The sequence below is a fragment of the Stegostoma tigrinum genome, chromosome 18 (assembly GCF_030684315.1).
Source record: "Stegostoma tigrinum isolate sSteTig4 chromosome 18, sSteTig4.hap1, whole genome shotgun sequence".
NCBI lineage: Eukaryota > Metazoa > Chordata > Chondrichthyes > Orectolobiformes > Stegostomatidae > Stegostoma > Stegostoma tigrinum.
The window spans coordinates 49,143,638-49,170,152 of record NC_081371.1 but is presented as its reverse complement, the minus strand read 5'-3'; the positions used below and the strand labels follow the sequence as shown (position 1 = coordinate 49,170,152).

At 42.5% G+C, this 26,515-nt stretch overlaps 1 protein-coding gene across 2 annotated transcripts in view; it reads left to right on the top strand.

Moving 5' to 3' along the window:
- Positions 1–1,361: 1,361 nt before the first annotated feature.
- Positions 1,362–26,515, top strand: part of kitlga (kit ligand a) — a 142,987-nt gene continuing 117,833 nt past the window's right edge. Inside the window, exon 1 of one of the 2 annotated variants that reach the window (XM_048549600.2) lies at positions 1,362–1,889. In XM_048549600.2, coding sequence (XP_048405557.1) covers positions 1,875–1,889 — 15 coding nt within the window. In that variant the 5' untranslated portion in view covers positions 1,362–1,874. The remainder of the gene's footprint in view (positions 1,890–26,515) is intronic. The other variant, XM_048549601.2, reaches the window with a different exon arrangement.

Below are 26,515 nucleotides of genomic sequence, written 5' to 3'. Positions count from 1 at the left end.
TCACCACATATTCCTAGCCTCTGACCTGCTGTTGTAGTAGCTGTGTTTATGTGGTGACTCCAGTTGAGTTTCTCGTCTATGTAACCCGCAGGATGTTGATTCATTGATGGTGACACCATTGAATGTCAAGGGACTGTTGTTAGATTGTCTCTTATTGGCGATGATCATAGTCTGGCATTTATGTGGTTTGAATGTCACTTGACACTTGTCAGCCTAAGCCTGGATATTGTCCAGATCTTGTTGCATTTGAACATGGCCTGTTTCAGTATATGAAGAGTCACAAATAGTGCTGAACATTGTGCAATCATCGGCAAACATCCCCACTTCTGACCTTATGATGGAGGGATGATGAAGCAGCTGAAGATGGTTGGGCCGAGGACACTACCCTGAGGAGCTCCTGCAGAGATGCCCTGGAGCTGAGATGACAACCACGACCATCATCCTAAGTGTCAGATATGACTCCAACCACTGGAGCGATGTCCCTTGATACCCAATGATTCCAGTTTTGCTCGGGCTCCTTGATGCCACACTCGGTTGAACGCAGCCTGGGTTTCAAGGGCTGTCACTGTCACCTCACCTCTGGAATTCAGCTGTTTTGTCCATGTTTGAACCAGGGCTGTAATGACATCAGGAGCTGAGTGGCCCTGGCGGAACCCAAACTGGGTGTCACTGAGCAGGTTATAGCTGAGCAGGTGCTGCCTGATAGCACTGTTACTGACACCTTCCATCACATTACTGATGATCTAAGGGAGACTGATGGGGCAGTGATTGGCCGGGTTGGATTTGTCCTGCTTTTTGTGTACGGGATATACTTGGGCGATTTTCCACATTGCTGGGTGGATACCAGTGTTGATACTATATTGGAACAGCTTGGCTAGGGAAGCGGAAGTACTATTGCCGGAGTGTTATCAGGGCCCATAGCCTTTGCAGTATCCAGTTCTGCAACCATTTCTTGAGAACACAGCGAGTGAATTGAATTGGCTGAAGGCTGGTTTATGTAATGCTGTGGACCACTGGAGGAGTATACTGTCACTCCTGACATTTCAAATGCCTTCTCTGCAACTTTAAGAGATCCCATAATGTGCTTCAGAGAAGGGCAGTCTCCCAAGTGCCCTGGTCTTGTGTTTATTCCTCGTCGAACATCACATGGAAACAAATGATCTGGTTATGGGATCTTGCTGGCCATGTGCCAATGGGCTGCTGCATTTCCTTACAGCATTGCAAAGTGGAGGGTGGCTAATATTTTATGTAAATACTAAATATCTCATAGTGAGGCTCTTTGGGACGCCCGGAGGTTTTGGAAGGCGCTATGTCAATGCACATGGTTTCATTATGCAGTTGTCTTCCGTTAAGGAGTGACAACTGAACCAACCCCGAAGCAGATTCAAAGTCCAACAAGCCGGACTAAATCGTGAGGTTACAAACTGCTTTGGACACTGGGAGCTACCGAGAGGTGGTCAGGAGTTTGGACAGTTGCACAGGAAGAGACGCTACAAGTGAGCTGGAGCGGGGATTGGAATGAGACCGTGCAAATAGGCGGCCAGACAAATCTTCGGCGGAGCTGACTTCTCTCCTTTGATCTCTCAATCCTGAAAGTCCAGTTTTCTTTTGTTAAACCTGCTGAAAGTATCCTCGGTGCATGTACTCTGTCAGTCTTGCTGCCAGTTCACTTTAGGCAGGCGTGTCTGCTCATTCTGGGAAAGGAAGCTGACTGGAATTTCTTTCTTGACAAACATACAAGAGGCAGAAAGAGAGAGTAAGCTCGAATCTTGCAATCTGCAGGAACCGGTGCCCCGGACAATATGAACTGGCACTGTCGGACTTAAGTTAACAGTATATAATTGTGAAGGAGAGAGAAATCATCGAAATTCCTTATGAAGGAGGCAAATGTAAGTAAATTAAGGTTCCGACTGGAGAAATTATTCGTTTAGAAGTTGGAGACGTGAGGGATATATATATGTGTGTATATATTTAGGGAGTTTTGGGGCAGCGGGAGGGATATTTCTGAGCTGCACTGGGTACCAGTCTCCACGTGTGTTGTAAGTTCAGGTGAGTTTGCGACTGAGCAGGAATGTTTTGCGTTTAGCTGTCTGATTTTAATGCACACTGACCAAGTCTCTCTCTCTCGCTATATCTGCTAAGCCTGGTTCAATATAGTGTTGCGGTTGCTGGGTGAAGTTAAACGTTCCTGTGCATTTGATGTTCAGTTTGTCTTGGCGCGCTCCGGTGGGATAACGTGGCTTTAACTTCCCAGGGAGAACTGATTGCTTCCCCAGGAGTTTTCAGTTCACGGGCAACTCAGTCAGTGGGTCGTTCATGCAGAGGCTAGATTCATTCAAAGAAAGTAAACAGTGATCACCAGCGGTGACTTGGAAAGTTGTGGAACTGAATTAAGCAATATCTAATTCTGTAAGGCTCAGCTGTATACCTGTGATGTTGTTTTCCACCAAATTTGGGGACTGTGCAGAGGCTGTCATGACATTTTTTTGAAAAAACATAATCATTTTATTAGAACCTATGATAGACTTCAAGAAGGTCCGATTTCACAATACTTGTCAAATAAACCACAATGCAAGAACAGCACCTTTTCTTTAAAATTTGCAACCTTCAACAAAGAGAAACATCACAATGTTTTTCGCAGGATGCATTATTGTAAAGGAGCTAAAGAAGCAGCAGGAAAGAGGAGACAACACTTGGCTAACCTATCCCCTCCCTAACGTCCCACCTACACTCACCTTTACTGGCTCCAGCCCCGCCTCTTTGACCTGTCTGTCTCCTCTCCACCTATCTTCTCCTTTATCCATCTTCTATCCGCCTCCCCTCTCTCTATTTATTTCAGAATCCCCTTTCCCCGCCCCCATTTCTGAAGCAGGTCTCTACCCGAATCAAGGTGTAGAGCTGGATGAACACAGCAGGCCAAGCAGCATCAGAGGCGCAGGAAAGCTGATGTTTTGGGCCTAGACCCTTCTTCAGAAATGGGGGAGGGGGAAGGGGTTTCTGAAATAAATAGAGAGAGAGGGGGAGGCAGATAGAAGATGGATAGAGGAGAAGATAGGTGGAGTGGAGACAGACAGGTCAAAGAGGAGGGGATGGAGTCAGTAAAGGTGTGTGTGGGTGGGGAGTTAGGGAGGAGTTAGGTTAGTCCAGGGAGAACGGACAGCGAAATGTTAGCCTTCCCGCTTCTCTGATGCTGCTTGGCCTGTTGTGTTCATCCAGCACTACACCTTGTTATCTCAGATTCTCCAGCATCTGCAGTTCCTACTATCTCTCGACCCGAAACATCAGCTTTTCTGCTTCTCTGATGCTACTTGGTCTGCTGTGTTCATCCAGCTCTACACCATGTTATCACTTGATCAAAGTGGTAGGTTTTCAGATGCATCTTAAAGGGCAGGGTGGAAGGGAGTGTACAAGTGAGAGTGAGAGAGTGACAGAGAGATTAAAAGGGGGAGACTCAGAGTTAGGACTTTGGGGAGCTGAAGGAATGGCCCCCAGAGTGGGGAGGGGGAGGGAAAGGGTGGTTTAATGAAAATAACAGGGTCCCCAGGAAGGCAGAATTGAGCAGAACCAAGATTATGGAGACTTGCACAGGACTAGAGGAGGATACCGAGTAAGGGAAGGGTTGAGTCTATGAAGGGATTTTCATCTGAGAAAGTCAAGATTCACATCCAGGAGTTGGTGGACGGTGGTCCAGTGGAGTTCAGCAAAGGGAGGATGGTAGGTGAGCAGGACTTGGTGAGAGTTAGCATACGGAGATGTGGTACAATCTACTCAGGAGTTGCTGTGACAACATGTAATTTATCTGCATGTTGTAGTCTGGGGCTCTGAGTAGCGACGATAGTGAGTGCGATTCTTTTCCTATTTTGTGGCTGATGAGGAATCTCTCCCACCTTTAGCCACTGCCGTTGGCACGTGTTGGGATGATTTACAAATTCATTCACAACCACTTTGACTGCAATATATAAACACGCCCCTTGATCATCCAGCCCTGACTTGGGAACCCAGAGCCTCTGGCTCAGAGGTGGGAATGCTACTCACTCCGTTGTAAGACCTTAGTTTCCCATACGACTGTTAAATAGAGTAGCTGATGTAATGTGTCATTGTGTATGTTGGGTAGTAGTGGAGGAAGTGGGAGGCCATGGATGGTGTTTAGTTGTTTATTTGGCCTGTCCTTTTAAGGTAACTCCTCTGACTAAGGATATTGAAGTCATTGCAGCTGTTCATAGATTTGTGCATCAGTCACATCTCAGTTAACAGCCTCTTGAATCAAGTCGTAGTCCAGGTCTTGAACACGAAGAAAGCTGAAACTCCAGTGCTGTGCTGAAGGAGTGCTGCACTGTTGAAGGGCTTGTTAGTTTGCGTGACAGAGTCAACTGCCTGCTCTGGAGAATATGAAAAGACCCCATGGCACTATCTTTAGAACAGAGCAGGAGGATTCTCCCTGGTGACACGTTTATTTGATTATTATCACAGTGCAGTTTTAAGGATCTTGCTGAGTGCAAATTAGCCTCTGTAATTCTTGCATTATAACAATACTTCAAAAGTACTACACTGATTGTAATGCAAAATGACTAGTCATTCCAAAAAGCATGATAAAAATAGAATCTATGCTCCATGTTAAATGACCATTGATAACTCCTACTTTACCACATTTATATGAAATAGTATTTTGCCAAAGAAACACTATGGTCCAAAGCTTCGGAAATTTGGGAGATACAAGTTGGATATAATTGCACATTCTGATCACTATTAGCAATAGGTGAAGCAGGGATCTGTAGCTCATTCACTCTTGCTGTCATTTCTTACTGTGCACAGCAGTTTTTTATGAGTCACAGTTCAAATAGAAAATGCCTTTAAACATTTCTGGCCTGGCAGAGCAGTCAAGTGATTGACTCAAAGCATTGCTTTACTATGAGATAAAGATCAAGCCGTTTCTACATTGTTTAGCCTGAAGTAGCAGGACTGTACTGACTGATAAGGAACCACGTGTAATAGTATCCAGCATATAACAAGCCATATAACAAATAATCAGGAGAGCCCCTTGTCGTTATAATTTCATTTGCCAAAAAACAATATTCTTTTTGGGTGTGTTATTGACATACCTCAGGCACAGCTGGGACTGAAAACCAGACTCTCTGACTAGATGTAGGGATACTGCCCCTGTACCCAAGGAATCTGCGTTTTGATTTACAAAGCAGAGTCAGTTGCCTCGCAGTTTGGGGAACAGACTTCTGGAGCTGCTTGACTGTTAAGACATTGCAATTCAAGATATGCAATTTGAGTAAAGCTCCTTCAAGATAGGATGAGATGAGCTCGCTCCACTAATCGGCCTCCCACCCTTTCCAAATGGACCCTTATGTTGTCTGCAACTTTGTGGGTTGAGCTTTAATACCTTGGACAGAAGGCTAAAGTTTCAAGTCCCATTCCTGAGGTTTTTCTTTAATCAGTCATTAGATGTGGATGTTGCAGACTGGGCCAGCATTTGCTGATCTCTTGCCTCCTTTAACATGATTAATAAAACCTACCTGTTTGACCAAGTGTTGTCCACCTTGGCCTTATATTTCTTTAAATGGCTTGATGCCAAAATTTGTTTAAGGAGCCCTCTTTTAAAGTGCCTTGGGATTTTGTTGCAACACAATATACATGCTTTTTTGTATTTAAAATGTTTCTCATTGAAACTGAAGACTGTTTTGTTCAGATTTTAACACTCCAAAGGAATTTATTGCCTTCACTTCCTGAGAAGGCTTTATCAGTGGATATGGCAGTCCAGAGTGAGTGATGGGAAAGGTAAATATGATATACTGGAGCTGCCCCAGAGCATGCAAACGAATGTGAAACAAGATGCTTTTCAAATATAAAACATGGAGACTGTTCCAAGAAGATCGTCATTGTCATCAGTAGACCAAGCTACAAGAGGGAGCTTTCTTTGTAATTGAGATACCCACTTAATAATTCAGTTCATATGACATAAGCTTTTAAAAAACAATCAAAAGTTACCATCTATCAATCAGAAAACCAGTTGCTTCACTCAGGCACTTTTGGGCTGGAAATGTGGCATGCTTACTAGCTGTGGCCTAAACTATCACTGAGTCCCATTGTTAGTTCTGAACATGCACCTGAATGTGTCTGCCTACCATTGCATGTGCATCTCCCCTTTCAGGGAAATTACAGATGAGTAATAAATGCTGATATTTCTGACACACACCCAAGAATGCAAACAAAATTTGAACTGCAGCGGTTCAAGAAGAGAGCTCACTGCCATCTTCTCAAGGGCAACGAAGGACGGACAATAAATGCTGGCCCAGCCAAGTGACACCCACATCCCACAAGACAATTAAGAAAAAACTCCTCACCTTAAAAAAGTGAGTGAAAGTGACCCTTTCAGAGAACTGCACAATTGAATGGCACAGGAAAGGTTAATGCTGAGAGCTACTTGAGATCGTAGCCAAGATTCACTAACCTGAAATAGAGGTCAAGATCCATCTTTGCTCTTAACACCATATGACCTACTCATGCTGCCGAATGTTATATTCTTGAGCACACCTTCAAATTAAATTGCTTATCCTTTTCCAACAAGGCCAGTTCCAAGTTAGGGTGGTGTGTGATCAAGAGGAAACGTGCAGCTGGTGGTGTCTCCAAATATCTGCTTCTCCTTTTTAAGTATAAGTTGAGTGTTTGCGAGGTGCTATTGGAGGAACCTTGGTGAGTTTCTGTAGTACATCTAGTAGATGGTACTCCCTGCTGCTGCTGAGTGTTGTTGGTGGAGGGAGTGGATGCTTGTGGGTGTGGTGCCAATCCAGTGGGCTGCTTTGTCTTGGATGGTGTCCAGCTTCTTGAGTGTTGTTGGGGCTGTACCCATCCAGGCAGTTGGGGAGTATTCCATCACAATCCTGACTTGTACCTTATAGATGGTGGACGGGCTTTGGGGAGGCAGAAGTTGAGTTATTTGCTGTAGAATTTGGACATCAAATGCTCCCTCCATGACAAGGGAAGTCGCTTTAATCTCAACTCCCGAAGTTCACCTGTTTTGTCCATATTTGGATCAAGATCATCATTGTGGTGTAATGATAGGCCAATTGATCTCACTGCACTGTAAGATTCCCTGATTTCACATAACATAGATTTTAATACTTCCAATCTAAACAAAATAAGCTTAAAATATTTAAATTAATTTCATTTAATCTAATTAATTTAAATTAAATTTAAATATTAAAATATTTATCTCGGTTTTCAGAAGGTGTGATTCAGCAAGTAACCATGTTCCATGATGTTCAGGTGCTCACTGCTTATTGTTAGCATTCTCAGAGGAAATTCCTTTCTTGTGATTTTACTCCCAAATGAGTTTACAATGATAAACTTGAGTGCAAAAGGTTGCAGAAATGGCAGGAGACCAGCAGTATTCCTGGTAGCGCAGTTCAGGCTGACATATTCCTCTATTGTTTGTTTATGGGCACTTGAAGCAGAACAAGATTTAAGAGAGATGGAGCTGTGTAAAAGGTTGATGGAATCGCTGAACACAGGAGTAGAAGCAGGCCCTTTAGCCCGTTAAGCCTGCTTCTCCATCCTAGACCATGGCTGATCATCCATCTCAGTGCCATGTTCCCATTGCTATCCCCATATCCCGTTAATGTCATCAGAATGTAGCAATATATCAATCTGTGTTTTCAAGATGCACAGCTCTCTGGGTGGGGGATTACAAAGACTCACTACCTACTGAGTGAAATAATTTCCTCCTTGTCTCAGTCTAAATGGCTTGGCCCTTATTGTAAGACTGCATTCCTTGGTTCTAGATACAACCCACCCATTCAGGGGAAGGATCCTTTACTGGATCTGTCACTCTGTCATTCTCTTTAGTTATTTTGAAGGTTTCAATGAGATCACCCCCCATTCTTCAAAACACTAGAGAATACTGGCCTGGGCTCCTTAACTGTGATGTACTTAGTTGTCAATGATCATGGACAGTTAAACAACTGAGAGTGGTTAGGGGATTTCAATGCCCATCCATAAGGATGAGTCAGAAACACCTTTTACTGGCTGAGCTGGCTAAGTCCTAAAGGATATAGCTATTAGACTGAACCTGCAGCAGGAGATGAAAATGCTGCCAAGAGGATAACATGTGCTTCACTGTGCCCTCACCAATCTACCTGATACAGTAACCTGCCCATGACTGTACCAGGAAAAGTGACCACCACACAGTCCTTGTGGAGTCAAAGTCCTGCTTTCACATTGGGGATGCCCTCCATTGTGTTGTGCGACATAGGATTGGCTTCAAACAGATATAACAACTCAAGGATGGACATCCTTGAGGGCCATCAACAGCAGCTGAACTGTATTCAACTACATTCTGTATTCTCATAGCATATCATATAGCAGATACATGGGAACACCACCAAGGTCCCCTCCAAACCACTCAACATCCTGACTGGGAAATGTGTCACTATACCTTCACTGTTGCTTGGTAAAAATCCTGGAGTTGCCTCCTAACAGCATTATGGGTCAACCTACAGGACTGTAGTGGTTCAAGAAGGCAGTTCAAGACCATTTTCTCAAGGGCAACTAGGGACAATACATGGCCAGCCAGCAATGCCCATGTGCCCTGAGTGAATAAAATCGAACTCTTCCATGCCACCATTACCATGGAGCTAGGATATCGACTCTGGTTCAGTGAGGAGTGCAGAGGGGCATTTCAGGAGATGCACGAAGCATATCTAAAAATAAAGAGAACATACCACTACTTGCAAGTCAAATAGTGTAAACAGCAAGTGATGGACAGAATTAAGCAATCCCAGAAGTGACCGATCACATTTAAGCTCTGTAGTCATTGCACACCCAGTTTTCAATGGTGGTGTACAATTAAACAACTCACAAATTTTCTCCACCAGTACCCCCGTCCTCAATGAAAGGGGAGCTCTTTGCATCAGTACAAAGGACAAGGCAAATATCTTTAGCCAGAAGGACTGAGGGGGAAATCAATCGTGACATCTTTCTAAGTCAGTCAGCCTTCAGCCAGTTTGACTTACTGATCACATTATCAAGAAACAGAAGTTTCAGAATGCTGCAAAGGTTATGGCCCCCAATAACATTCTAGTAGCAATTTTGGTCAAGAATGTATCACAATCCTAGGCAAGCTGTTACCAGTATAGCGACAACAACATGGCAACAGACCAACAGTTTGGAAAATTGCCCAGGTGTATAATATTCACAAAAAGTCCGAACCCAACCGGGCCAGTTACCACAAAATCAGATTCAATCATCTGCAAAACGATCGCATTCTCATCAACAGTGATATCAAGTAGCATGTACTCAGCAATAACCTGGTCACCGAGTTTGTCTTCTGCCACCTAGCTCCCAACCTGATAGCAGCCTTGGTTCAAGCATGGACAAAAGAGCTGAATCCTAGAGGTGAGGTGAGAGTGACTGTCCTTGACATAAAGGAAACATTTAACTGAGTGCAGCATATAGAAGCTCTGGCAAACTGAACCAGATGGGAACAGGGAGAAAACTCTGCTGGTTGACATCATACCTGGAACAAAGCAAGATGGCGTGGTTGATGGAAGTCAATTATGTCAGCTCCTAAGGCATCACAGCAGAAATTTTTTCTGGATAGTTGAATAAGGCAAGAGAGGAAATAGCAGGAGTGTTGCATAAAATTTTTAATTCCTCCCTGGCCAAAAGACAGATGCCAGAGGATTGGAAGACAGCCAGTATAATACCATTATTCAAGACAGGAGAAAGGGATAAAGCCGGAAACTGCAGGCCAGTCAGTTTAACCTCAGTAGTTGCGAAACAGCAGGAAGCGAGTTTGAGGGACAGAAGTAATTAGAAAGGCATTTGGAAAGGCACGGATTAATCAAGAAAAATCAGCATGGTTTTGTCAAGGGAAAGTTGTGTCTGAGGAATATGATTGAATTTTTCAAAGAGGTGACCGAGTGTGTAGAAAAATTAGTGGCATTGTAGGCAGTGAAGAAGATTTTCGAGGATGACAAAGGGATCTAGCTCAAATGGGTCATTGGGCTGAAGAGTAGCAGATGGAGTTCAGTCTGGATAAATGTGAGGTATTGCATTTTGGTACTACAAACAAGGGTAGGGGTCTGTGGGTAGTGTTGCCAAACAGAGGGACCTAGGGGTGCAGGTACATAGTTCTTTAAAGTTTGCCTCATTATAGACAAGATGGTTAAAAAGATGTTTGGCATGTTTGCCTTCATTGCTCAGACCTTTGACTATAGGAGTTGGGACGGTACATTGAGGATGTACAGGACATTGGTGAGACTTCTTCTGGAATACTTTGTCCAGTTCTCGTCACCCAGTTATAGGTAGGATATTGTCAAGCTGGAGAGGGTTCAGAAGAAATTTACAAGGATGCTGCCGTGCATGGAGATTTTGAGTTATAAGGAAGGGCTGGATAGCTGAGACTTTCTTCACCGGAGTATAGGAAGTTGAGAGGTGACCTGATAGAAGTCTATAAAATAATGAGAGGTACGAATAGAGATGATGGTAGTTTTTTTTTGCCTAAGATGGGAAATTTCAAGACAAGAGGGCACATTTTTAAGGTGATAGGAGAGAGATTTTTTAAAAATGTGACAGGCAAATTTTTTACAGAGAGTGGTCCACGTATGGAATGAATTTCCTGATGAAGTAGTGGATGCGGATACAATTATACATGTAGTTGCATATATGAATAAGGAAGGTTTGGAGGGATATCAGCCAGGAACTTTCAGGTTGGGATTAGTTTAGTTTAGGATTATGGACTGGTTGGACTGAAAGGTCCTGTTTCTGTGCTGTATGACTCTATGACTTTATGAGGACAATACTTCTGATGTAGTCTACTTGGACTTCAGCAAAGGTTTTGCTAAGGTCCCACAAGGGCAGCTGATAGGCAAAGGTAAGAGTCAATGGGATCTGAGGAAATTTGGCAAATTGGATTGACAGATGGCTGAATGGTAGGAAGTAAGAGTTGATGGTTATGGGGTGTTTTTCTGACTGGAAGCCTGTGTCCACTGGGATCCCAGAGGGATTAGCGTTGGTCCTTGCCGTTTGTGGTTTATATAAATGATTTAGACTCTAGTGTAGTAAGTTTTATCAGCCAGGTCACAGTCAGTAAAAAAAAAGGTAGGGTGTCTATCAGGAGGAGAACAGCCTCACTCTCTAAGAGGATATAGATGGGCTGATCAAATAGACTGATCAGTGGCAAATGGAATTCAATCAGACAAATGTGAGGTGAAGTGCATTTGGCAGGACAAACAAGACAAAGGAATAAATGATAAACAGTAAGACCTTAGGAAGAACCAAAGATCACAGGGCATGTGCAGTGGTCCTTTAAGTTGTCGGGACAAACAGATCATGTGGTTAAGAAGATATAAGAGATGTTTGTCTTTATTAGCTGAGGCATAGAATTTAAGAACAGGGAGGTTATGCTGGAACTGTATAAAATGTTGGTTAGGCCACACCTAGAGTATTGTTGCAGTTCTGGAATCCATATTGTAGGCAGGGTGTGATACCACCGGAAATGCCAGAGGAGATTTATCAGGATGTTGCCCAGGCTGGAGAGTTTCAGCTATGAAGAGACTGGGGTTGTTTTCCTTACAGCAGAGTACATTGAGAGGGGACATGTTTGAGATATGTAAAATTATGAAGGGCAGAGATAGAATTGACAGCAAAAATATTTCCCCTTGTTGAAGGGATCAGTGAGTTGGGGGCGTAGATTTGCGGTAAAGAACAGAATGTTCAGAAGAGATGTGATGAAACACGTTTTCACTGAGAGGGTGATGAGAATCTATAACTCATTGCCTGTAAGGATGGGCGAGGCAAAATCTCTCATAATATGCACTGGCAATGCCAAGACATAGAAGGCCATGGGCCAAGTGCTGGACGTTGCCTGGGGCTAGAATAGTAAGATAGCCGTTTTTGACTGGTGTGGGTATGACGAGCTCAAGGGCATATGACTTGCATTTCCTTGAACATCTTCAGCTATTTCATTAATGACCTTCCCTCCATCATAAGGTCAGAACTGGGGACGTTTGTCAATGTTTGAAAAATGTTCAACACCATTGTCAATTATCAGATACTAAAGCGGTCCATGTCCAAATGCAGGAATGCCCAGGTTTGAGCTGACAAGTGGAGCATAATGGTTGTTTGAAAGGGGCACATTTTTTTTCCCTTTGGACTATAAGCTGGAAAATGGAAATTGAACAGAAATGGGATTATATGGAGAATGATGTTAGCCTCACAAGCTTTTGTTACTTTTTGGAGCAGTGAGATAGATGTTTTGACACAGACTGGCTCCAGAAGTTTTTGGTTTAAGAGAAAACTACTTATTGACTTTGGAGTGGACCAGCTGCAGTTAGTCACAGGTCTGTGAGCATGGTGTACTCAGAGACACCCAGAAACCTGCACACAAGAAGGATTTTTCACTATCTCTCTCTGTGAGTGAAAAAGACAAACTGAAAACTCTGACAGGAAAAATATCAAATACAAGAGAAGACCTCGGTCCACCCGATCAGATCTTCAATTACCGGTTGGCCATCATTCTGCAGACAACATCATGTCATCATCACAAAACCAAACAAAATAACTGTGAGAATCAACTCATCTCGAATGTCAGAATTTGTTTTTCCTTCTCTTCATTCTTTTATCTACAATATTTGTTTCGAACTATTTGTTTCTGCCTGCTGTATTTGTGAATGAATGTGTGTGTGATTGGAAGTGGTACAGCTTCACAAGTTCCATAATAGTAATGAGTAATTCATTTTTCTTTGCCATTGGTTAAAGAATAAGTTTGTTTACAGTAAATAGATTTTTTTTGTTAATTTTGCAATCTGATGAGAATTACTTCTGTCCTGAATGGCAGTCAGACAGCTAATGGATCATCTTGTGGTTTAATTGGATAGTTACATGTCTGTGACAGCTTCTGGAACAGTACAACTCAGTTATCAGTGCACTCTTCCCACTTAGGTTAGAAGAAGCCTAATTACCTATACTTTATAGAGACTCAGTTTCCCACCTATTCTTCATTTTGGACTTCCACCAATCCAAGATGCTTAACCAATATTTCAATTATTTCTGTCCTCTTAGTTCCACCTCAAATTTATTTGTCAAACCCAACAGTAAGGCTTTTGTTAACTCTAGTAAATCCACCAGAGATACTTGTTCCAAGTACAGAATGGAGTTAGCTGCTTCTAATATTGTCTCACTTAAGTATGAAAAAACCTGGTATCTTCCCTTTTATCCTTTATCACTTACAGTAACTGCACTTGCATTCCTATGTTGCCCATGTCAAAATATTCCAATAGTGATCCTCTAAACCTTTATCATGACTTAACTGGGACGTGTGAATCACTATTCCCCAAGCCACAAAATGTAGAAAATCCCTGTGAGATCACTAAAATAACCATTTTGCCTGACTGACTGCTATTCAAGACGAAAGTAATTCATACCAGGTTTCATAACTGACAGAAAGTAACGTGATTGTAAATTGCTTAACATTCACAAAAGGCATTCAGAAAATAAGATTCCAAGTCTACCATTATGCAACTTAAACTATACCCCTTTAAAAAAACACAGATCATACGCACCGACTTAAGATTAAGACAGACAAAGATCCGAACGTTTGACATTTATAGATGAAAAAATCTGCACATAGAAAGAGCAAAAATTCAGATCTTAAGAGTGTGTTAAATTATCTCTCACAATTCATTTTGTACTTTGCAATGGTAGTTCAGCGTTGTCGATGATTGATTTTTTTTACTTCACTAGTTGATTTGATAGACCTCGGTTTTTTGTGTTAGAATTCCTTCTTTTGAGCTTTCTTAGTTCTCTTGACTTCTGACACACACAGAGGGGGAGGGAGAGAGGGAGATGTTTGCAGGTTCTGGATGTCTCTGGCTGCTCTGCACTCGCCAAAAAACTGTAGTTCAACCAATCAGAAGGCTGTTGTCTGGTAGAAGTCTTATCTCAAAGATTCTTGGTGCCAGTAAGTCTCAAAGTATCCTTCCTTAGAAAAGCAACATTGTTTAACATGGCTAAACGTGTATACTGCGTGATCTCAATTGTTTTCCAGTTTAGAAAAATTCTCCCGGTATTTTAGCTAAATAGCATATCCGGTGGGGAGTGGGATCACAACTCCCTGACCTTCACTGTAGTCATGGAGAGGATAGGAGCAGACGGTTGGGAAAGTATTTAATTGGGGGAGGGGGGAATTACGTTGCTATTAGGCAAGAACTATGGAGCACCGATTGGGATCCGATGTTCACAGGGAAATGCACAGTAGAAATGTGGAGGTTGTTTAGGGAGCAGTTGCTACAGATACCGGATAGGTTTGTACCACTGAAGCAAGGAAGGGATAGTAAGGTGAAGGAACCTTGAATGACAGGACATGTGGAACATTAGTCGGAAGGAAGAAGGAAGCTTACTTAAGGTTGAGGAAGCGAGGATTGAACATGGCTCTAGAGGCCTACAAGGTAGCCAGGAAGGAATGGAAGAATGGACTTAGGAGAGCTAGAAAGGGGTATGAAAAAGCCTTGGTGGGTAGGATCAAGGAAAACCCCAGGGCGTTCTGTGCTGATGTAAGGAACAAGAGGGTGGCCAGAGTGAGAGAAGGCCCAATCAGGGACAGTGGAAGGAACTTATGCACAGAGTCAGAGGAAGTTGGGCAGTTCCTTAGTGAATACTTTGCTTCAGTATTCACCAGTGAGAGGGACCTTGATGTTTGTTAGCACAGCATGAAACAAGCTGATATGCTCGAACAGGTTGATGTTAGGAAGAAGGATATGCTAGAAATTTTGAAAAACATGAGGATGGATGAGTCCCCTGGGCCAGACGGAATATGCCCAAGGTTACTATGGGAAGTGAGAGAAGAGATTGCTGGTCATTTGGCAATGATCTTTCGTCCTCACTGTCCAATAGAGTAGTACCAGATGACTGGGGGGTAGCAAATAGGGGAGTAGTTCAAGTAGGGGAGTAGGGATAATCCTGGAAATTACAGACCAGACAGTCTTACTTCTGTGGTGGGCAAATTAATGGAGAGAAAGTATCCATGATTATTTGGAAAAGCACAGTTTGATTAGAAACAGTCAACATGGCTTTGTGAGGGGCACGTCATGCCTCACAAGCCTTACTGAATTCTTTGAGAATGTGACAAAACACATTGATGAAGGCAGAACAGTGGATGTGGTGTATATGGATTTTAGCAAGGCATTTGATAAGGTTCCCCGTGGTAGGCTCATTCAGAAAGTAAGGAGGCATGGGATTCAGGGAAATACGGCTGTCTAGATACAAAATTAGCTGTCCAAAAGAAGACAGAGGGTGGTAGTAGATGGAAAGTATTTAGCCTGGAGCTTGGTGTTCTACAGGGATCTGCTCTGGGACCTCTGCTGTTTCTGATCTTTATAAATGACTTGGATGAGTAAGTGGAAGGATGGGTTAGTAAGTTTGCTGATGACACGAAGGTTGGTAGAGTTGTGGACAGCATGGAGGGCTGTTGTAGGTTGCAACTGGACATGGACAGGATGTAGAGCTGGGCAAAGAAGTGGCAGATGGAATTCAACCCAGAAAAGTGTGAAGTGATTCATTTTGGAATGTCAAATTTGAATGCAGAATACTGGTGTAATGGCAGGATTCTCAGCAGTGTGGAGGAACAGAGGAATCTTGGGGCTCACGTCCACAGATCCCTCAAAGTTGCTATCCAAGTTGATAGGGCTGTAAAGAAGGTGTATGATGTGTTGACTTTCATTGGCAGGGGAATTGAGTTAAGGGACCACGAGGTTATGCTGCAGAATTATAAAACTCTGATCAGACCATACTTGGAATATTGTGTTCAGTTCTGGTCACCTCATTATAGGAAAGATATGGAAGTTTTAGAGATGGTGCAGAGGAGATTTACCAGGATGCTGCCTGGACTGGAGGGCAGGTCTTATGAGGAAAGGTTGAGGGAGCTAGGGGTTTTTTCATTGGAGTAAAGAAGGATGAGAGGTGACTTGATAGAGGTTTACAAGATGATGAGAGGCACAGATAGAGTGGATAGTCAGAGACTTTTTCCCAGAGCAGAAATGACTGTTACGAGGGGGTATAATTTTAAGGTGATTGGAGGAAGGTATAAGGGAGATGTCAGAGGTAGGTTTTTCACACAGAGGATGGTGGGCGTGTGGAATGTGCTGCCGGCAATGGTAGTGGAGTCAGATACTTTAGAGACTTTTAAGCGACTCTCGGATAGGCACTTGGAGGATCGTAAAATGTAGGGTATGCAGAGTAGATTGATCTTAGTCGGATAACACAACATTGTGTGCCAAAGGGCCTGTACTGTTCTATGTTCCAACGTCTGTTTTCCAGTTTATAGTCTGAAGGGAAAAAACATCTGTCCCCTTGCAGCAGGGTAAACCTCTGAGAGTGAAATTCAGCTTCCATACAGGTAGTTAGGAGGGTTAGTAAAGTCATTTATCTGGTCGATACTCTAAATCACAGGAAGAAGCATTGGCTACAAAGAAAGAACAAGAGAACATTGTGGCAAACGAGTACGCCCTTCAGCCTTCCAAGCCCGCACTGACACATTTTGACCTTCCATATTAAAACAGTCTTCACTTACAGGATCTGTGTCCCTCTATTCCATTTCTACTCATGTATTCATCCCGGTGCTTCTTGAAAGCTGCGATTGTATCTGCTTCCACTGCTTCCACCACGTCCTCTGGCAATGTGTTCCAATCACTCACCACCTTTTGTGTATGCCTCGTGTATCTCTTTTAAACTACCCCCCTTGTAGTTTGAACCAGTGTCCCCTAGTAATTGACCCATCCACCCTGGGTAAAAGCCTCATTCTTTCCACGTTACCCATGCCGTTCACAATCTTTTAGACTTCTACCAGGTCGCCCCTCAACCTCCTGTGTTTCACTGAAAACAAATCCAGTCTATCCAACCTTTCTTCAAAGATAACTCCCCCATACCAGGCAACATCCTGGTAAACCTTTTCTATGCCCTCGCCAAAGCACCTACATCCTTCTGGTAGTGTGGTGACCAGAACTGTATGCAATATTCCAAGTGTAGCCTACCTAAAGTTCCATAAATTTCCATAAATCTGCAGCATAATGTGTCTGTCCTTAAACTCAGTGCCTCTTCCATTGAAGACAAGAATGCCATAAGTGGTTTTTACTACCTTATCTACCTGTGCTGCCACCTTCAGTGATCTGTGGACCTGCGCACACAGATCCACGTGTCAAATACGCCTAAGGATTCTGCTATTCACCGTATAAGTTCCATCTGTACCTGACCTGCCAAAATGCACCACCTCTCATTTGTCTGGATTAAACTTCATCTGCCATTTTTCTGTCCGTGCCTCCTTCTGATCTATATCCTGCTGTATCCTCTAACAGTCTTCCTCATTGTCTGTAACTCCACCAATCTTTGTGCTAATTACGACTTACTAATTAGATTAATTAGATCAGCCAGCTACCCTATGACTAAGCGAGTTCTGTAACCATCTTGCCACCTGACCCTTTATACCACCTTTTGAACCAGCCAGCCATGAGGGACCCTGTCAAAGGCTTTACTGAAGTCCATGTCGACAACATCGACAACTTTTCCCTTGACAATCATCTTCTCACCTTCTCAAAAACACTCAATCAAGTTAGTGAGGCATGACCTCCCCCACACAAAACCGTGCTGTCTATTGCTAATCAGTTCATTTGCTCCTAAATGCATATAGATCTTGTCCCTGAGAAGTTTTTCCAATAATTTCCCTACCACTGACGTGAGACTCCCAGGCCTATTATTTCCAGGATTATTCCTGTTATCTTTTTTACACAATGGGACAACATTAGCAATTCTCCAGTCCTCTGGGACCTCACCTCGGCCAAAGAGAATACAAGGATGTCAATGCTCCAGCAATTTGTTCTCTTGCTTCCCTCAATATTCTGGGATATATCCCATCAGGGCCCAGCGACTTAGCTATCTTAATACTTTTTAAGACGCACAACATCTCTTCCATTTTATTGGTAAATTGGCTTAGAAATTCAACGCTGCCTTCCCAGAGATCTTCCTCAACCAATTTATTCTTTTTGGTGAATACCAATACAAAGTATTCACTTAAGGCCTCACCTACCTCTTCTGGATCCACACAGATATTCTCCCCATTGACCCTGAGTGACCAACCCTTCCCCTGGCTACCCTCTCTCATTTTATATATATGTAAAGAGTCGTGGGATACTGCTTGATCCTGTTTGCTGATGACTTTTCATGACCCCCTTTAGACGTTCTAATTCCTTGCTTAAGTTCTTTCCTGCTTTCCTTATATACTTCAAGGGCTTTGTCAGTTTCCATCCTCCTAGACCTTATGTATGCTTTCTTTTTCTTTTTGACCAAGGTCATAACATCCCTGGCCATCCATCCTACGTCACATGAACATGCTAAAGCTATATCTTCATACAGAAGAAAATAAAATGTGTCAGGTGATTGGTAAATGTTGACAGAGACGGTAAGAGTGAGATAGAATAACACGTAGTTATTCACAAAGCAAACGTACAATTCAACCAGCTGGAATGAATACACTGGAACAGTTAGACAATGTTTACAGCAATATAACAGTACTTAGAAGAGGAACATCTAGTTAGGTTAATTAGGAAATATAAGAACATTTATAGAGATACACCAGATGTACTGTTTAGCTAGGCATGATTTGGATATGGGGAATTAGTACCAATAACACAACATCCTTATCACTTAAGCCCAGTAAAAAAGGCTCAGATGGATTCAGAAGATCAATATAGTCCAGAAAATTGACCCTTACAAAAGCATTGGAGTTCACTGGTAATGTTACTTCCTAAGCTGACAAGTGTCAACTAGATTCTGGTGGGTGGCACGGTGGCTCAGTGGTTAGCACTGAAGCCTCACAGCGTGATGGACCCAGGTTTGATTCCAGCCTCGGGCGGCTGTCTGTGTGGAGTTTGCACATTCTCCCCGTGTCTGCGTGGGTTTCCTCCGGGTGCTCCGGTTTCCTCCCACAGTCTAAAGATGTGCAGGCTAGGTGGATCAGCCATGCTAAATTGCCCAGAGTGTTCAAGAGTGTGTGGGTTATAGGGGGTTGGGTCTGGGTGGGATGCTTCAAGGGGCAGTGTGGACTTGTTGGGCCAAAGGGCCTGTTTCCACTCTGTAGGTAATCTAAAAATATATATATTTATATATACAGAAAAGTAAATTTCCTTAGTGAAAACAGCTCCATACACAATTCTTCGGTTAGGCGGTTGTATGATAGACTTGGCAGTGTCTCCATCCTTTCTAAGATTGCTGTACCACTAGCACCAAGTACTATAGAGATTTCACCATTATTACACCAAAGGACTTATATCAAAGCCTAGTTACGTCAAAGAGTTCTGTATCAAGCCATAATTAAAGTTTCAAACTGGGAAGTTATGTAAAACAATAAGAGTGCCTGCTTAAACAATTGCAGTTAGCTAGTTTGTAATACAACCTGTCAAAAGTGAATTCACAAGTTTAAGGATAACTTACCCGGGACAATCACAGGGAAAGGGCAAGTGTTGACAAGAAGAGGATAAGTTAAAACAGGAATTCTTGAGACTTCTGGGAATGTGTGCATTTCATGAGAAATTCATGCAAAAGAGTTATGGTCGGCCGAGTGCCAAGCCTTTGAGAAGCTAAAGACAATCCCAATTAATGGACCAGTATCAATGAACGTGTCTTCACAAAACTTTTTAAGATAGTATTCAATATGACTGACCTGGGGTTAAGTTCCACCTTGTTACAACATGATGAGCCAGGAACAGAAAAACCAGAGTGGTATTTTGCAAAGAAACCAAACCAATATTGAAAGACATACCCTACACGGTGGGAAAGGAGACATTGGGATTATTATTAGCTTGTCAGCGTTTTGAAGTTTACGTCTGCCATTATTGCAAAGAAAGACCAATATACATTGAAAGTCAAAACTTGAAATGCAACATTATTTCGTTAGAGGTAATTAATTCAACCATATTGTATCAAACTTGTTCACATTGCTGAAAAAGATAGTGTAACATCAAAAGCGTTACTAAGGCCACGATGTTGAAGAATTTGAGAGGAAAGATTTTGCATGATCTCTTTTAGGTGTGGAAGAATGTAAGGGGCAGCTTCTTTTCCTATTGGACTATAAACTGGAAAATCAAAGGTCGAAGGCTATCTAGCCAAAGAATCATGTGCCTTTTTGCAACTGAAAAATGGAGTGGTTTGGACTTCAGCTACACAATATTAAGTTACTTTTTGGAACAGTGAGACCTATAAGACAGAGTGGCACCAGGAGTCTTTTGAGTTAAGGAAACAGAGCCTTCAATTTGTTTAGCTACAGTTTGTTACAGAGAATGTATAGCAGATGGTGGAATAAGTTCTTGTGTCAGTTATAGTGCCCTTACCTCTGTGCCAGGAAGCCTGAGTTCAAACCCCATCTGCTCAAACAGCATGTTATAACATCTCTGAACAGGGTGATTAGAAAATATCCACAGACAAGGAAGCTGATGGCCTAGTGGCATTAATGGGAGGCTGTTAATCTAGCAACCCACCTAAAGTTCAGGGCACTTAGGCCAGTTCAACTCATCCATCAGCGTTCCATCACAACCAAGTACCTTCTGACCTTGTCTGCATGACTTGATGTCTGTGCAGTGGAATCTTTGTGACTGCTGCCCAAGATCTGACATGAGATTTGATCACAACAGGCCCAAAGATCATGGACCAGGGATTCTTTATTCCACTGGCAACAGGTCATTACAAAGGTTACTTGGGGAATTAAGTTTGTACGTAGAAGACACAACATATACAGAGAATAAAATATAGAACAGTACAGCACAGCTACAGACCCTGCTGTCCAACTATGTCTGTGTGACAGTGATGTCATTCTAAATTAATCCCATCTGTCTGCACATGGTCTGTAAACCTCTGTTCCTGCCTGTTCATGTGTATATCTAAATGCCTCTTAAATGTTCGCATCATATCTGTTTCTCCCACCTCCGCTGACAGTATGTTCCAGGCAACTACCAGCCTCTTTGTAAAAAAGCTTGCTTCATACATATCCCTTCAACTTTCTCCCCCTTACCTTAAACCTGTGCCCCTGGTATTGTATATTTCCACCCTGGGAAAATGACTCTGACTATTCACTCTCTCCATGCCTAGTAATTTTATATCCTTCTCCTGGGTCACGCATCAACCTTCAACGCTCAAGTGAAAAAAATTCAAGTTTGTCTAATCACTCCTTGAAGCTAATACATTTATATCATTCCCTATTTGTAAAAACTATACTGTAACTGTTTTAATAAAACTTGAAAAATTATTTTAAACATTTCAAAAGTTGTAAATTGTTTTAAATACTGTTGGAAATTGTTGAGTACAATTCACCTGATTTTAGGAATGAAAGTGGAGGATTCCTGCTTTTTATTGTTTCAGTTTGAGAAAAGACCTGCCTTTTTTTAAACAAAATGGAACATAAAAACAGCCCTTGGATAAGCATATGAATGATGATGGGATAGTGTAGGGGGATGGGCTTAGATTAGCTCACCGGTCAGCGCAACATCGAGGGCCGAAGGGCCTGTTCTGCGCTGTGTTGTTCTATGTTCTATAAGCACCCATTTCCTTTCACAGCCTTTTTCCTGATAAAATTACATGACTGCATTCTTTCCATCATTAAAGCTTATATATTTTATTTGTTTATGTAAATACTTCCTTGCCAATGAAACCCTTTACTGGTGTTTGTCGCTGCCTGCAGTCTACTTCTGAAATTTGTTTACAATTCTTCTACCTTTGACATAAATTAATGTTATGACCCGTTTTAACTCGTGCACTTAACCCCAGTACCACCTGTTCACAATGGCAACAATACTGTTTTTGCTGGTATATTTCCCATTGCACTTTTCCAACTTCTGAGCTGGGTTTTGCGTACCTCAGGTTCATTTTTTACCCTTTTCCTCAGGCATTAACTTCTTGCTGGAGCTCCTAATACTCATACTGCCGAACCTCATGTCTGCTCCCTTTGACTCAAGTTAACTCACTGTCTCTCCTCTCTGCACTTTCTGTTCCCAGTTCTACTTTGGAAATAGAATGAGAGGACAAGAAACTATGAATCAGTTGCTGGGCCTTTGCCCTCTCCATAGCTTTGTGCTGACTGACGTTGATATAAATTCCTTCATCCACTGAGGGACTAACTGAGTTTTTCTTAAAGCAGTGATGCTGTTCAAGTTGTGATCCACACTGTCTCCAAAAAATACTTCTCGTCTCATCATGTAATGCTACGATGTGATGCCTCGATACTAACCACTGGTGAATAATGGCTGGAGTAGGTTATTGCCACCATTCCTCCTTTTGACGCTATAGGATTCTGAAACTCCAACCTGCTGTTGTACGAATTGGATTTATGTGGCTAGACCAGTCCAGTTTCTGGGCAGTGGTGACCCCCAGGATGTTAACTGTGAGGGATTCAGTGATGGTAATGCCATTGAATGTGAAATCAATATAGGTTCTGTCTTTGTGATGATGGTCATTGCTTGGCATTTGTGTGACGTGAATATTTCTTGCCATTTGTCACCCCAAGCCTGGATATTGTCCAGTTCTTGTTGCATATGGACATGGACTGCTTCAGTGTCCTGCACAGATGCCCTTCAGTTACAACCACGACCATCTTGACACCAGCCCTGATGAAGGGCTTCGGCCCGAACATTGACTTTGCTGCTCCCCTGGTGATGCCTGACCTGCTGTGCTTTTCCAACCTCACACCTATAGTCTCTAGTTTCCAGCATCTGCAGTCCTTACTGTCTCCACCATCTTCCCTCATGCTCGGCATGACTACAATTAAAGTTTTCTCCCTGATTCCCATTGACTCTAGTTTTGCTAAGGCTCCTTGATGCCGCACTCAATCAAATGGTGGCTTTGCTGTTAACAACTGTCAATCTCCCCTCACCTCTGGAATTCAACTCTTGTGTCCATGTTAGAACCAAGAGTGCAATGTGATCAGGTGGTGTTACTAACACTTCACTGATGATCGAAGTGGACTGAATCGGTCAGAATGGGCCATATTGGATTTGGCCAGCTTCTTGTCTAGAGGACATACCTGGATAATTTTCCACATTGTAGGGTAAATCAATGTTGTAACTATACTGGAAGAGCTTGGCTAGGGGTGTACAAGTTCCGGAGCACGAATCTTCAGTACTATTGCCAGATGTTGTCAGGGCTTTGCTGTATCCATTCCTTGATGTCATGTGGAATGAATCGAAATTGCAAAGATTGGCATCTATGATGCTGAGGACCTATGTTGAAATCTAAGATTGCTCATCCACTGGGCACTTCTTAGTGAATATTGTTGCAACTGCTTCAGCCTTATCTTTTGCGCTGATGCTATAGTCCCTCCCATCATTTTGTGATGTCTCCTCCAGTTGCTTAATTGTCGATCACCACAACTGAATGTGGCAGGACCCATCTCAGTAACTATGTACACATCACATAAATGTTTAGCAATATTAATGAATACTAACAAGAGGTTAATAAAAAAGACACAAGTGACTCCATCAAGAGATCATACCAGACTCCAACTCATTTACCAACCAGAGGCTGTGTGACACGATTCAGAAGCATTCCTTTAAAAACAGAAGCTTGATTCAAACCGCGTGTCATACTGGCTATGTAGTGTTTCACAAGAATTCAAGCTTTAAAAAATCCCAACAGTGTAGCTACCAGATGCCAGCACCTTAATATAAGCTCTCAACTGCTTCAGATCTCCAGTTGCCAATTCCTGGCTGAACAACATGGCAGGTTTCTGTGTGGAGCTGCCAACATTTAGCTCAGTTAACCTGTGATTAGAAACACTCTTCCATTTTGGTCCATCATAATTAAGATGAGTGGAAGAATAGTTTGACATTTACATCTTATTTATACCAAGAACTGTCATAAGGGACATCACTCATTAGTTTATATTGTACTTTTTTTTGTGTTTTTGATTACAGACTGAAATGGGAAAAATATTGTTTTAAAAATCAAGGATTGTGCAAAGGATTAATGCACTTTTTAAAAGCAAGCTATTGGCACTGCTGTATGTGGAGGATACTACAAATGAACCGGAGCCAGGCCAAGTGTACAAAGGGAGATTCAGCCAACGACAGGTAGCTGACTGGTCTGTGAAATAGTTACCACCCCACAGTTAGAGATTACAAAAGCCTTTTGCCTTCTGTAACAATGATTGTCTCCCAAGTAGCTGTGGGTAACAGTGATTAGCTCCCAAGTATCTGTGGGTAACAGTGATTGCCTCCCAGGTAGCTGTGGGTAACAGTGATTGGCTCCAAGGTAGCTTTGGGTAACAGTGATTGGCTGTCAGGTAGCTGAGGGTAACAGCGATTGGGTCCCAGGTAGCTGTGGGTATGAATGTTTGGTCAGAAGTGATCCCACTTACGAAAAGGAAGGAGCTGTCCTTTTCTCTCAGTAAAATGCCTGAGGAAAACTAGCTCATTTCCCTTCAACAGTTGCTACAGTCCCTGGATTTAACGCATTAAATCAGAGAATTTATACATATGTACGAACCAATCACCATGTACCTTCTGTAATCAAGTGAATGATTTGGAGAAGAAAAATCAAGAAGGAGCAGATCATGACAAGCCTAAGGGACCATCATAATGAATCTGATGGATAGGGGCCAATGCACAGCTTTCCCAGTCTTTCCCTCCATCCATAACACCCACGTTTTTGATGTCTGTCTCTGTTTGTATATATGTGAAAGATGACTTTTATAAGGGGGTTAGATTAAAGCTATATGTTGGTGCTGCTGGTGGTAGTTCATAATTGTGCAACAAGAATCTATTTACTTGTAATAAACCTCATTCTTATTCTGTGCTTTCTGACAACTTGGGTGTAAAAACAGTAAAAATGGGGAATTTTGTGCACTTTTGTAAAGTTTTTAACTTTTGTGACTGTGGGAGTAATGGGGCCTGATTTCCAACGTGTTACCTCTGTGAGGCTTAACAATATAAAGTTGTCAAGTTGAATAATGTAAGAACACAAGAACCAGGGGTAAGAGTAGACCATTCAGCCCAACAAGCCCGTTCCAGCATTTGCTAAGATCATGGCTGATCTGATTGTGACCTGAGTTCCACCTTTCATGCCTGCTCCCCCTATTATCTTCGGCTAACTTGTCAATCAAAATCCTAACTCCGATGTTAAAATATCTAGTTATGCAACCTCACTACTGTCTCGGGGAGAGAATTTCATGTATGATCAAACCTTTGAAAGAAACAAATTCTCCTCACCTTAGTCTCAAACAGAGGACTTCTAACCTTATCCTCCAAGTTCCAGATACATTCACAAAGGGAGACCTCCTCTGGCATTCACCTTGTCAAGATCCTTCAGGATCTCATGTATTGCGCTAAAATAATCGCATCCTATTAAACTCTACAGGCCCTGCTAAACCCTCCCTCATAATCTAACCCTTTCAACCACAGGAATCAATCAAGCAAACTTTCAATAACTTCTGATGCAATTACAGTTTTTGATGCTGAGAATTACAGAAACGTGGGTGCTGAGTAAATTTGTGTCATTGCTTCAATGTGAATGTGACAGTACTGACTTTGCATTAGGCTTAAGCTGGTGCAATGTAAGTCAATAGTCATATACTGCACCTATTCTTAAATGAAGTGAGATTTGATTGCATTGTAATATCACATAGTACAAGTTGGGAGAGGGGTGCTTCAACTATAGTGTCTGCACCAGTAACATAGAACAATACAGTACAGGAACAGGTCCTTCAGCCCACCATGTCTGTGCTGGCCAATGACACCATTCTAATCTAATCCCATCTGCCTACACGTAGTCTGTGCCCATCTATTCTCTGCCTGTTTGTATGGCTCTCTAAATGTCTCTTAAACTTTGCTAATGTATCTGCATCTCCCACTTCCCAGGCAGCACATTCCAGGAACCTTCCCCTTTCTGTGTAAAAGACTTGCCTCGCACATCTCATTTAAAGTTTTACCCGCTCACCTTAAATCTGTGCTCCCTAGTATTTGACATTTCCACCCTGGGAAAAAGTTAATTGAAAAGTCATCCAATTAATCCCATTCCCCAAAACCCTACCCCATAATCCCAAGCATTCCTGTGATGTGGATGTCACTGGCAAGGCCAGCATTGGTCACCATCCCGAATTGCCCTTGAACCCAGAGGCTTGGCTATTTCAGACAATCATGCTGGAATGGGTCTGGAGTCACTGGTAGGAAGGCAGATTTCTATCCCTTAGCAGCATTAGTGAAATCGATGGATTTGCAACCATTGAATGTTGTTTTCATTGGTCCGCATTAGCTTTCGATTCCAGATATAGTTATTTAAAATTCACTTGCCCCAGCTGCCAAGGTAGGATTTGAACCTGGGCTCCAAAAGTATTAGCCTGAGCCTTTGGACTAGAGGTGGGATGTTGAGATATTGATGGGAGAAACCATACTGGACATCTCTGCACTAATTCTGCACAGTGCTAGAAATGTGGTGTTTTAGCAAAGACTAGTACTGTAATGGTCATTGTCCCAGGATGCTA